This window comes from Amphiura filiformis, chromosome 17 (genome assembly GCF_039555335.1).
Source record: "Amphiura filiformis chromosome 17, Afil_fr2py, whole genome shotgun sequence".
NCBI classification, from domain to species: domain Eukaryota; kingdom Metazoa; phylum Echinodermata; class Ophiuroidea; order Amphilepidida; family Amphiuridae; genus Amphiura; species Amphiura filiformis.
In genome coordinates this window covers 51,161,449-51,174,159 of record NC_092644.1, presented here as the reverse complement: position 1 = coordinate 51,174,159, position 12,711 = coordinate 51,161,449, and the positions used below count along the sequence as shown (strand labels likewise).

Below are 12,711 nucleotides of genomic sequence, written 5' to 3'. Positions count from 1 at the left end.
ATTAAAAATCACTCCCTATCCCTATATAGGAGCTCATTAAATTGAAATACAAGGCTCTTGGATCCCGGGATCTATAGATACAAGAAATAATAAAACACAGAGCCATCAATCTTGATGGGATAATGCGCAATTAAGACACCGGATCTCTTAAATTATGAATTTCTTGCAAATTCAATTTCCAAATCAACTGAAATTTCGGAAAATATCTATTGAACCATAAAACGAGAATCACGAAACGCCCCTTTAAGTCTGTCATGCCCTATATATCCATCTTGCTGGACATTTTGTAATTCAGCCCACTTCAATTAGCACGCATTTCCCTTCGACATTTGAAATCACCATCCACCAATTTATGTACGTTCTGTATTCTGCTATTTAAACTTTATACAGAATAAACATCTTAAAAGCAAACGTGAGTGTGAAAATACAGGATGTCCCAAAACTCTCTACCGGTTTGAACCATCATATCTCTCACAAATGTTATTGTAGGGAAAATCCTAATACATATTTTTTTTAAACCAATGATACCAAGTCTAAAATGTGTGCTGGTGATATTAGCGAACTTTAAATATTTGATTTTGGACTTCTGAAGATTAAATTCTGGTACAAGAGACCTCTTAAAATAAGGTATAATGCCAAAAGTTTCAACTAAATAACATAAATTGGCATGATTCTTGTTATCACTGGTTATCAAAAGTTACTTCAATGGTAAAGCCTCTCTAGGCTTTCATGTTGGACCTTCATCCTGTATATGCTTCAAAGTTACGGTACTGCTTTGACATTTGATTTGAGTTCAAGGAAATGTCCTCTAATAATCTATCAAAGGAAATGATTTCATTTTATTCAGTATTATGTTTTCTCCTTGTGATGTGCTCTATTCTCGAAGCAGTGAAAGCTGTCATGTCAACATGTGTATGCAATCCAGTACTATACAACAGCGATAATAATAACAAAGAAACCTCGACATATTAAGGGCTGGGGTATGAACGTTTGGACAGTATTTATTTTGGGACATCAGAGCACATCAGACATATCGAATTGCATTCTGAATACAAAGAATGTCATTCTGATATCAAATAATTTTGATTTTTTTTTTAAATTCGCAATTTAATACCTAAGAAATTCAGGGCAATACTATTTATACGTACATTCTAATCTAATCGACAGACTCTAAGGTCTACTTCCAAAACTATAGCGTACTTGAAAGGTACTAACATGAGATTGACAGTTTGAGAAGCGCATCAGCATGATCAGTGGCAGCATGAAAGAAATTACTACAGATTATAAAACTTCACAAAAGGGCCCGACTTTTTGTTTGTTTGCGAGTTACAAATTATAAATCAAAGACTTGAATCAACCTATTGCATGTAATGTAGAAGCTTGTAGATTTGGAATTACTGCTATTTTTCTGAACCTGATTTGCAATGAAGTAGTACGGAGTTCCCACATAGTTTTTGCCCCTGGGCTTGTCTAAATGGACAAAACATTATTTGTTGGTACAAGCATAGACTCTGAAGGCAGAGAAAAGGTGTCCCAAAAGAAAGTTCCTTTACCATTTTTAAATGCTACATTCTCTTCTACAAATTAGCTAATGAATAATATGAAAAGTTTTTTGCAAACATGTCAAAGAGGAAATACAACTTGACCAGTTTTCTTGTCAATGTTAGATACAAGACGTGAAGATACAAATTTCATCGCATAATTAAGTATCAGGGATCATGCATAAAACAATGTCAGGACATTTTTATTGGGCGTATGCGCCTATTTTCAACACATCTATAAAAGGTACTTCAGAAAGTTCCAGGATTTTATTTGTTCAATGCACTACCATAACTAAGGTTTTGGAAGTTTTGTTACCTAGCTGGGGGGTTTTCAACCCCGAGCTAGGTACTGTTTTGCTATCGGATCTTTCTGCTTCTTCTTCTTCTTCTTTCTGGCAATAACTTCAAATTGCTTCTCCTCCTACATGTTACACCCTACAATTACATAACTTGCACATATGTACCGCCTATATCCAGTGCCCATATGGTGCAAACAGAATTGGGATCAAAGGTCATTAAAGGGGCATTTTCGGCATATAACCAAATATCTTCAAAATGCTTCTTCTGCCACATATTACATAGCACAATGACGTCCACTTACACATGTGCATCGGCTTTACCCAGTGCCCATAGCTTGCACACAGAATTGGGGTCAAAGGTCATTAAGGGGGTAAAATCTTACAATTGCATTATCTGGACACCTGTAAGGAGTATGGGGCTCAAACTCGATACAATAAATCGCATGACCAGGGGAACATTTTGCGGGGGTCAGGTCAAAGGTCATGCAGAGGTCAAATTTTAGAAACGCATTTCCTGGACATCTGTAAGGGGCGAGGCTCAAACTTGGTGACAACAAACTTAATGATCAGGGGAACATGTTGGAACACTTTGCAGGGGTTAGGTCAAAGGTTATCTGGGGTCAAATCTTTATAACTTCATTTTCTGGATATCTGCAAGGGGTATGGGGCTCAAACTCAGTGACAACAAATGTCATGACCAGGGGAACATTTTGCAGGGGTCAGGTCAAAGGTCATGTAGAGGTCAAATTTTCTAAATGCATTTTCTGGACATCTGTTAGGGGTACGGGGCTCAAACTCCACAACAACAAACTTACTGACCTGGGGAACATTTTGGAACACTGTGCAAGGGTCATGTGAAAGGTCATCTGGGGTCAAATCGTATAATTTCATTTTCTGGATATCTGTAAGAGGTATGGGGCTCAATCATGGTGACAACAAACCTCAAGACCAGGGGAACATTATGGAACATCATGCATAGGTCAGGTCAAAGGTCATCTGGGGTCAAATCTTAGAATTGATTTTTTTGGACATCTGTTAGGAGTACTGGACTCAAACTCGGTGAAAACAAACCCCATGACCAGGGGAGCATTTTTGGAACATTTTGTAGGGGTCAGATACCTCCACAACACCAACATGCCCCAGCTAGGTTTGTGGTCTATGACCACCATTTGCCACTAGTTAAAATTGTCATCCACCAATAAAAACTAAGGGCTCACATGTAAAATTCCTATGCCTCAACCAAAATAATATTGGGTATCGCTGTAAAATAAATTTGGTTGTTGGCGGTGAATGTTTCATGAAGGTTCATATTCATTCTTGGATTGATAATAAATGTATTCGAAAATATTTGGTAAATCTTTGTACCTGAGACAAAAGTGGGTCAGTATTTTCGTCTCAGCTTTGTACTACTTGTTTGAAGGCGCTGCCTATGAGTTTCAATGTTGGTTCCTTTCGTATGTATCTGACAAAAGTTAGTGATTTTGAACGTTCAATATGTTCATGACTTCCACTAAACCAGTAGCATAGTATAGCCAGGATTTTAGTGTGAGGGAGCAAAGCCAAATTTTCGTCCCAATTTGTCAATTTTTTTATCCCATTTTTAATCATTTTCAGGATGCTTTACTCTTTGCCGTCCCCATTTTATCCCTGAAAAACTACAAATTTATATAATGAAAGTCATTAATGAAATCTAAGAGTTGGGTTTTTATTTTAGATAAATGCGAAATGAAATAAATAACGTGGATGTAAAAATGTAAGATTTTGTTCAGTGTGCTATTCCAGATGAAATCCATACATATGACCTTAATCTTCCGCACAAGAAATGAGAATTTCAAATGGGTTGCCTGAATTGGTGGCTCTATTTGAAATGTACACACCCTGTGTGGGAGATTAAGGTCATGTCTTTCATAGGGGTGTATGATTTCAACTGGAATAGCCCATGGCATTAGTTGTGATAAAATATAAAACCCTGTTTCATTTCTACATAATACCATTTTGTAGTTTAAAGTACAATTTATTTGCAAGTCTCTATTAAGATGATTTTTCATGCGTGAAATTGCTTTATCTTACTCGTAATCCATCTTGTAATTGATTTCAAACAATATGCACAAACAGCAGAACAAGATTGGATTACAGGACATGAGAGCGAGAGAGAGAGAGGGGGAGAGCCAGTCGGTGGGTAGAGAACTGAGTATTATTATCGATGGGAGCGTTGCTCCGGCCGCACCACCTACCTCTACGGGCCTGATTATAATTACATCCTACAGACCCAGAGCTACAGACCATTGCACGAATTTACTCTGTAACTAGATCTGCAATTCTTCAAATGAAAAACATTGTTTTTTGCCATGCCCAAAGCCCTTACAAGTACACACATGTTACATAAAAAGAGAATTGATGCAACCTTCAATGAGATGTCAATGATGACTATGATGAACAATAAAGGGCCCAATACATAGCATAGGGGTACCCCTGCATTAATCAAAGCTGAAGATTAAGAGTTGAAAATGGCAAAGAACAGAAAGCTACCCAAAGGTGAGCTATTTTAGCTGTTTTGAGAAAAAAATGTTCAATATAAATAGGGCCTATTCGGCACATTTGGTTACAATATCATAAATCATTATTTTAGTAATGTTGGACAAACAATAGGGGAAACAACTACATAAGACAATGACTTAAACATGCAATAATGACAAACTTGTATATTGTATAAATAAATACAAATTTATTTGACAATTGATATTCATTGGCAATAATACAGTTAAAACTGCATTAATATATTTGATAAATCAAGTCAACTAGTATTTCATAAATGAGAAATACAAATGATATCAACAAAGATGGTTTGACATAAAATACATTCTTCTGATACCTTAACCATGTTAAAAATATGAATAATTAAATGGCCATAAAATGCCGAGAACATAAAAGCTATAATGTATATTTCTAAAATGAAATTGGTAAAATTGTTTAAACCTGATTTTTTTGGCATATTTGTCATGTTTACACATGTCCCAACCTAAACTGAATTCAGACAAATTAATTCTGCTTTTGAATTAATGTCATAATTACGACATTAAATCCACCATATAGCTCCATGTTAAAAAATGTAGGTGGGCTTTCTTTCATTATCTCATCATTTCAACTTAAAATGGACAGAAAACCTTTGTAACAGTTATTACTAATAATCATTTCATCATTTTTTGTACGGAATAACCTTAATAAATTAAAAATCATATACTATGGCTTTAAAGCTGTTGGACCAATTAAAAGCCTCAAGTGCTGAAATAAACCTCATAATTGTTCTTATATCCCCAATACAATTCCAGGCCTGAGATAAATGATGCGTTTACATGGTTAGTTATAAAGCAAAGTGGTAGGGTGTACCACCCAATGAGTATGTGGCATTGCAGTACATTCTATTCAAACCACTTTACCAAGTATGTTTACATGATAGGCCTGCACAAACTAGAAAGCACCATGAGACAGACAGTATAATCAAACCATCTAACTTTAAGGAAGTGTTTCTGCATGCATTTCTACATTCTTTATACAACAGTCATACGTTGATAGTAAATTTTATATGTAATATATATATGCACATACTGTATATAATAAAACTTGTGTTTGGAGTTCATGTCAATGTTGAATGTAGAAACATGGATATGGTGAAATGATAAATCAGTGGTGGAAATAAAATGCTTTCTTGGTTATTGCATGAATATACTACAAAAAGAAAGCGACAAGAAAAATGGAGAGCGGGCGCAAGAAGAAAGAGAGTGAGAGAGAAGAGATGAGAAACTTTTTCTGATTTTCAAGATAAATGGGCTATTCCAGTTAAAATCCATACACCTATGGGCAACGCAACCTTAATCTCCTACACAGGCACGGGTGGTGTTGATTTCAAATGGATTCACCCGCTCAGGTAACCCATTTGAAAGTTGCATTCCCTGTGTTGAAGATTAAGATGTGTGGATTTCAACAGGAATAGCCCAAGACTACACAAATACAACCACAATTTGCTATGACCTGGAAGTACTGAAAATTACATGCAATGTTACCTGCCCACTCCCAATTACCCCCATATGGCCGGCCGCTATATACATTATTTCAGTATCCGAAAACAGAAACTTTCCACTAACATATTTCTTTAGGGTACAACAATATTTACTGTCACCCTTTCTGCCCAACCCTAATTTTGAATACCATGAACAAACTTTTTACTAGGCAAAAAAGAATACAGACTCTGTTAGAAAATCACAATTGTTCACCCTTTACATTCTTAATTATTAATAAAAAAGTTTTGAACAGGTTCTCACTTTTGAATTGGCCTAAAATATAATTGACAATTTTCTAAGAAAAGACAATGGCTGAATACTGCAGTTTATTCACATTTCGTCAGTCGCAACACATAGTGGCGTAGAGCTAGCTATATCCTATAATAGTTACTCATTTTTAACTATTAAAGGTACAATTTGAACCTTAAATTTCAATTTCAAATGGAATCAGGCCACTGAGAGATAACAGTGGAGGAGCATTGACTCCGTTATTAGTAACATATCCTTCTAATATGTTTTGCTTGTTAACATATTTTGTCTTTTATGCCATTATGTGTTGCAACTGATGATTTAATGTTTGCAACAAGCAAATCTTTCTTAAAATTCTGACAAGACTGGTTAAGAAAAAACAAAATAAAAACAACAAAATTGTACACTCTGGATCAATGCCAGGGAGTTTATGTATCTTTTTTGTATCAATGTAAATACAAACCAGAACCTTGGATTGTTAAACAAGTAGGCACATTAAATAGCAACGGGTATCAATCTCCCAGGCTGTTATAAGGAATATGATTTGATGTACCCAAAAGATATAAAAACAGATACATTATTTGAGTTAAAATAAACTTGGATCAATTCTCTATACATGATAAAAATTATACAAGATTACAATTATGAAATAGAATTATGAAAGGCAGTAGTCTTCAATGTCAATAACAACCTATTTAATTGTTGATATGAGAAAGGTTTTTAACACATATGTAAATGACTGCCAGTGACAAAAATCTCACTGACCATCCAGGATTTGAACCTGGGACCTTTTAATCACCGGACTAATGCTCTACCAACTGAGCTTAATGAGTCAGATGGAGAAGAGCAGTGGTGCCTGACTCTGCCTGACAGTCAATTCAAACACATTATTTATATCAAAATCATAACTATAATAACTTATTGCACAGAACACATTTACAAGTCATTTTAGATATGTTTCTTGCCTAGCTGAGGATATTTTAGTTAAAATTAGACTTAAATATTTGAATATCATAGTCACCAATAATATTAGGAGCTTACTATCGGTTGAGTCCTGATGCTCTTTAAAGTTTAAAAAAATGATATTGACCCCGTTCCTCGATAAAAATTTGTGCCAAAGTTTGAATATCATTTTTTTTGTCACATTAATGACGAATCATATTGTGCAGGGTTCCAAGGCCCCTGAAACTTCAGACAGGCCAAATGACCTGGTGAAGGGGGTCGCCGTAGATAGCTGGTCGTTACATTTTTTTTCAGGACAGGAAAGTGTAGCCAATAAACGGGCATTACCCTAATCGGTACTGACTGTAACAAGATCTTTATCACATGTCATCTGCCCCGGATTTTTCAGATGAGGCACAGGGACAGCAGATTTTGCCGGAATCTCTTGCTCTAAAGGCAAAGACATTAACCAGTGTACCATACTGCTCCCTATTACCAGTGCCTTTTCTCTAATTTAGCATTCCAGTCTAAAACTCTTTAGGGGTCCCTTTTTATTGCATCTGCAGCATGAATTGGTTCAAACATCTATATATAGCAAGCTTTGGCAATTAAAGCCATGTGATTAGCACTATTTTAGTTGGATATATGAATGGATGATAATTTTCAGAGGTATTTCCATCCCAATGTTCACTACATTATTTCAACATTATTAAATATGACAGAATAACAAACAAAATCATTATAATTCCAGTGCTGCTTCTATATTTTCAGATACCAGTTTCAATATTTTAGTTTTAAAGATTTTGGCCTGGATTTTGACTTGCCACTTGCACATTTGCAGTGTTTGACCACCTGCAATTTGTTTACCAATTGCTACATGAATATGATACAGGCTTTAACTGAGGGTATAATTAGGTCTGCTACAACAAAAATTAGCATTTTGCATCCCTATAGTTGTATGCATCCACAAAATCAGCATACTGATCAAGCTAATATAAATATTAAAACTTTATAAATAACTATTATGAAATTAACTTCAGGGGGTACTACACCCCTGGCCAATTTTGTGCCTATTTTTACATTTTTCTCAAAAATTATTGGTGACAAGTAAGATATGTATATTATAGGGGCAAGGGCTACAACTACTGCACTGAAAATTCAGCAACTCAAGGCAAGTACAATGTAGTTATTGATTTATTGATCAAATATAGGTTTTCCCTCATTTTGGACTGTAACTCCACAAATGTTGTCTGTGCTGAAATAAAATTTCCAGTTCAGTAGTTGTAATCCTTGCCCCTATAATATACATATCTTACTTGTCACCAATGCGCTATAATTTTTAAAGAAAAATGCAAAAATAGGCACAAAATTGGGCAGGGGTGTAGTACCCCTTAACAGTCATTTTCAGGTGTGATGAATTACTAGGCATTTAATCATAATATATCATCGGATCAGTGCAAGAACATCGTAAGTGAAATTTTGGGCTAAATTGAATTATTAATGAATTATATAGGTAAGGGCTCATATTGAAATACCCTACCACGTTTTCACACAGAAAGAAGGCAGGATTCCCCTCGCTAAGCCCGCGCCTCAGGAAAGCTCGGTCATATAACGGATGGATTATATGCATCAGTGATACACCCTGCCCAGGATTTTAACAAAAGAAGGCTAGCACAGGAAAGCTGCAGGATGGCGCACACCTTCCTGTGTAAGGGAATTTCAATATGAGCCCTATATAACTATATAAGCTATTTTACAGGTCTTGGAAGCAATTAATTAATTTCTTATTTAATAATTCAATTGTAAAAAAACAATAAATGGACAAATTGAAACAGAGAAATGCTTCTGTAAACTGACGAAAATGTCACTTATGACGTCCTTGTAATATCACAACGATATATTCCTAGGACAAGAATGATCAATGTTGATAGACATGTCTGGAAACATCGCTTCATGATATTCAATGTTGTACATCAATAATGAGTTATGAAACAAGATACTCTGACAATTTCACGCATAGCTTGTTTAAAAAAGAAATCCACTGGAGCACAGTGGTACTGGAATAAACCGCGAGATCGATAACATCCTATAAACTACTTTCATTTCATAGCTCACCCACTTACTCACTGTAACGAGACCTGATGTGGGTCAACATAACATCAATGTTTGTTATGAGCATAGGAGAAACATAATCAACATTTTAACCCCCTCCTTCACAAACAAAACTAGTTACATTTACAGATGTAAAAGCCTTTGTGGTATGTGACCACCACAAATGAGCTATAATGTTGGTATTTTCACTTCCTGAGATATAGGACAGACAACTTTCCCTCAAAATAAGCTTTACATTGATATATTATCTGTACCTGTTGCTTGTTTGCAAAGTAGTAAAAATCAAAGAGCTTTTATAAACATAGAGTGGCAATAGATTATGTAATACATTGTTCCTTTGTGCTGATTTGGTTTACCGACATGCTATTCACCTTTTGTTCGGGACAATGGGCTTCCACTATTAAATCGTTTTAACTGTTTTTGCAGTGAGTGTAGAGACTAAACACATAACAGCACTAGGCAGCCATTCGATGATGTCAATGCCTTTATGCGTTACGTAATTGATACACCCAGTCAGATGTATTTTACACCTGCCAAACACAAATCACCCAATTACGAAATCTGGACGTTGAATGTACACTCTCATGAATATTGATTGGCAACATTTTACAATATGTCAGCACTCAAATCGGACACAACAGAACAATAATTTCTGCAAATGCACTGGTAAAAATCGGTAAAAAAGTTAAGAAATCTTTTGTTTTCAATTGTTTTTGGAGCGGTTCAATGGTCCATATCTCAAAACAAGCTCTAAAAACATTACATCTCATTCATGGTGGATGGTCACATATATAACAATTAACAAAATCAAATCCAGTCAGTCAAATATAGGTAATATTGAAATATGAGGTTTCCTGTTAATTAGCATTTTAACTTAATGCCCTGAAAACAAATATGACATGTTGACAACTTGATTGAGGCTAGTGCTGCATAGTGCATCCATCTGCAACATTCATGGTCATTTTGTATCTCATTTATATACATGTATCATGTTTTGTATTGTTGTTGCTATCTTATTTCAGCATATCATGTATCTCAATTCATAATTACTGACATCAGATACTTTTCCTGAAATCTCAAAGTCAAGTGTAACATGCTTACGTCATACATTGATTAGCAAGTTGTGAAGCAGTCACAGATTACCTCATTCCACAGTATACAACATTGTCATATTTGTCCTTGAGTTGCATCAAAGGTTACTATCCAGCAAACACCAAAATGTTTTTAAATATTTTGATTTTGGTCAAAACATTTAAAAACAAAATGTTTTGTATGGACAAAATACAACAACACCATGTTGCCAAAATGTTGTTTTTTTGTTTGCTTTTTGGTTTTTTTGCTAATATTTTTGCAAAATATTTTGACAACACTTATTTTAGAATGTTTTGCAGTGAGTTTTCAAAGTGTTTTTGAATGTTATTAAAACATTTCATATATTTAGTATAGCCGGCCCGACATTTAAATGTTTTCTAGCAACCTTTTCTAACCTTTTGCGAATACTTTTGAAAACATTTTGTGTTTGCTGGGTAAAGAGAAATGTCCATAATATATTGGCTAGTTTTAACAAATTTGCACCAAGCATCATTTAATGGCACAAATTACATTTTAAAAACCTCATGAAGGCAGTGGCTATCACTGGAAGCACCATAATGACTTTTTCAGGGAGGGGTGGTGGGGAGGCAAAGTGATATAGGGAGGGAAATTTTTTGTATTTTTGGCCAAAATATCTTGGTTTTTTTTTGTTTTGTTTTTGGTTCTGACAGGTGGGGAAGGGGCAACCAGAGGGAAAGCTGAATATTTGGGGGATGCTGTCTATGACCAATAGGTATCACAAGGTGGGGATTATAACAGAAATTCACCATACAGTTACTATGAGTGAACTCATGATACTTATATTGAGTGAATAGCATTACTCATGCAAACATTTGATCATAACTATTGCAAGAACTTGGATTAGTGAAAATCGGGTTATAATAATTACAAAAGAAGGTGGGTTATCATTTGATTCATTAAAGCTGTGCACAAAACAGGTGTTGTAAGGTGCACAGGTACAGCCACTGAGAGACCTGTGGAGGGGGATAATAAATGTCCAAGACCAATTTCCCTTATTCTTGGTGGATTAGTCACAATAAAAAGAAAATCCCACTAAAGATTTGCAAGAAAATTGCCTTGTGCTCCACCAATTTGAATCCAAAAAGAGTTTTATGGGCAAAATTAATTGACCCATTCCCATAGCACATAACAAAGATAATTCATCACTGAGTAATTGTTTCAAATGTGAGACACAAGTCACAAATATATTATATTGATGTAACCAGATCAAGCAAAATTACAATACAATATGGTCACTAAGTTGATTTTAATTTTTTCTTACATGACCATATCCCAATTTATTTAACTTCTACAAAGAATTTTTTTTGGCCTATTACTATTGATTATTCTTGCTATTTTTAGCATCAGCTGCAAAAGACTATTGCACTCTGCGGGAGTGCTATATTCTTCTCTGTTTCATTGCAGGCCAACATGACAACGGTGATAAATGTGTGTATAGCCTTAAGTTTCTTGCACAGTGTCCACCTTGACTCACCTATTACAGGTGTGGGTGTTGCTCCTAAAATAAATTTAGTTTCAATATTTAAAATTTATTTTTCTTGTCCTGGTGATTATGAAATTAAGTGTAAGAAAAAAAAATTTATAAACGAGTTATATAAAACAATTATTGAATGTTTTCATTCATAGAAATATGAACTGTTCCATTCAACTTGGCAAAGCCTTGTTGAATGAACAATCCATATATTCATTATATTCTTACCGTTGTACTAATAAATATTCAATATTTGTATAACATTTTCCATTGTTTTACTATGATACCATGTGTTTTTGCAGTATAAACTGGTCACATATTAATCACCTGTTGATTTCAGAATTGACCTCTCACTCTCATTTTGCTTCATCTGATCACATTCATCATAAAAGACACCAAATCTATAATTTAATCACTGTCTTCTTCTGCTAGGACATTCAATGCATCCAGTGCCATCTCTAGTTCAGGATCATCTTCAAAGTCAAAGTCCATTGATATGATTTGATTGAGTTCATTCAGGACCTGGCCGACATCCAGGTCATTCAGCCAGAATTCTAAGGCTTCTGGTGAATGTGTTAGATGCTCCAAGGCTGTAGCAAAATAAAAAAAATTAAAAAAAAGCTATATGAGGCGTTCAAAGTAACGATGCATGTGTGAACCCCATTTTATGGGTATCCTACTCAGATATTGAAAAGACATAAACAGATGATGGAGCTTATCATATTAATAATGACTGTTTGAATCATGTTTTATTTTATATCTTGCTCCAAAACCAGGGACAAGTTGATATTATACTTGAAAACAAAAGTAAAGCTATCTGCAAAATGACACCACGATTCAAGACTTTGTTAATAATACATGTTTGTATTATTTTTCATTACTTCTCAGGAAACTATGCCCATTTATCAGTAGTGAATGAGGATTAA

At 34.9% G+C, this 12,711-nt stretch overlaps 1 protein-coding gene across 2 annotated transcripts in view; it reads right to left on the bottom strand.

The window, feature by feature from the left end:
• Positions 1-12,711, bottom strand: part of LOC140137936 (ubiquitin-associated domain-containing protein 1-like) — a 34,399-nt gene that overhangs the window by 9,692 nt on the left and 11,996 nt on the right. Inside the window, exon 10 of one of the 2 annotated variants that reach the window (XR_011856927.1) lies at positions 9,573-12,375. Coding sequence is in view for 1 of the 2 variants with exons in the window: in XM_072159741.1 (XP_072015842.1) it covers positions 12,194-12,375 (182 nt within the window). In the remaining variant the exon portion in view is untranslated. Of the gene's footprint in view, positions 1-8,896; positions 12,376-12,711 lie in introns of those variants that run through there. The other variant, XM_072159741.1, reaches the window with a different exon arrangement.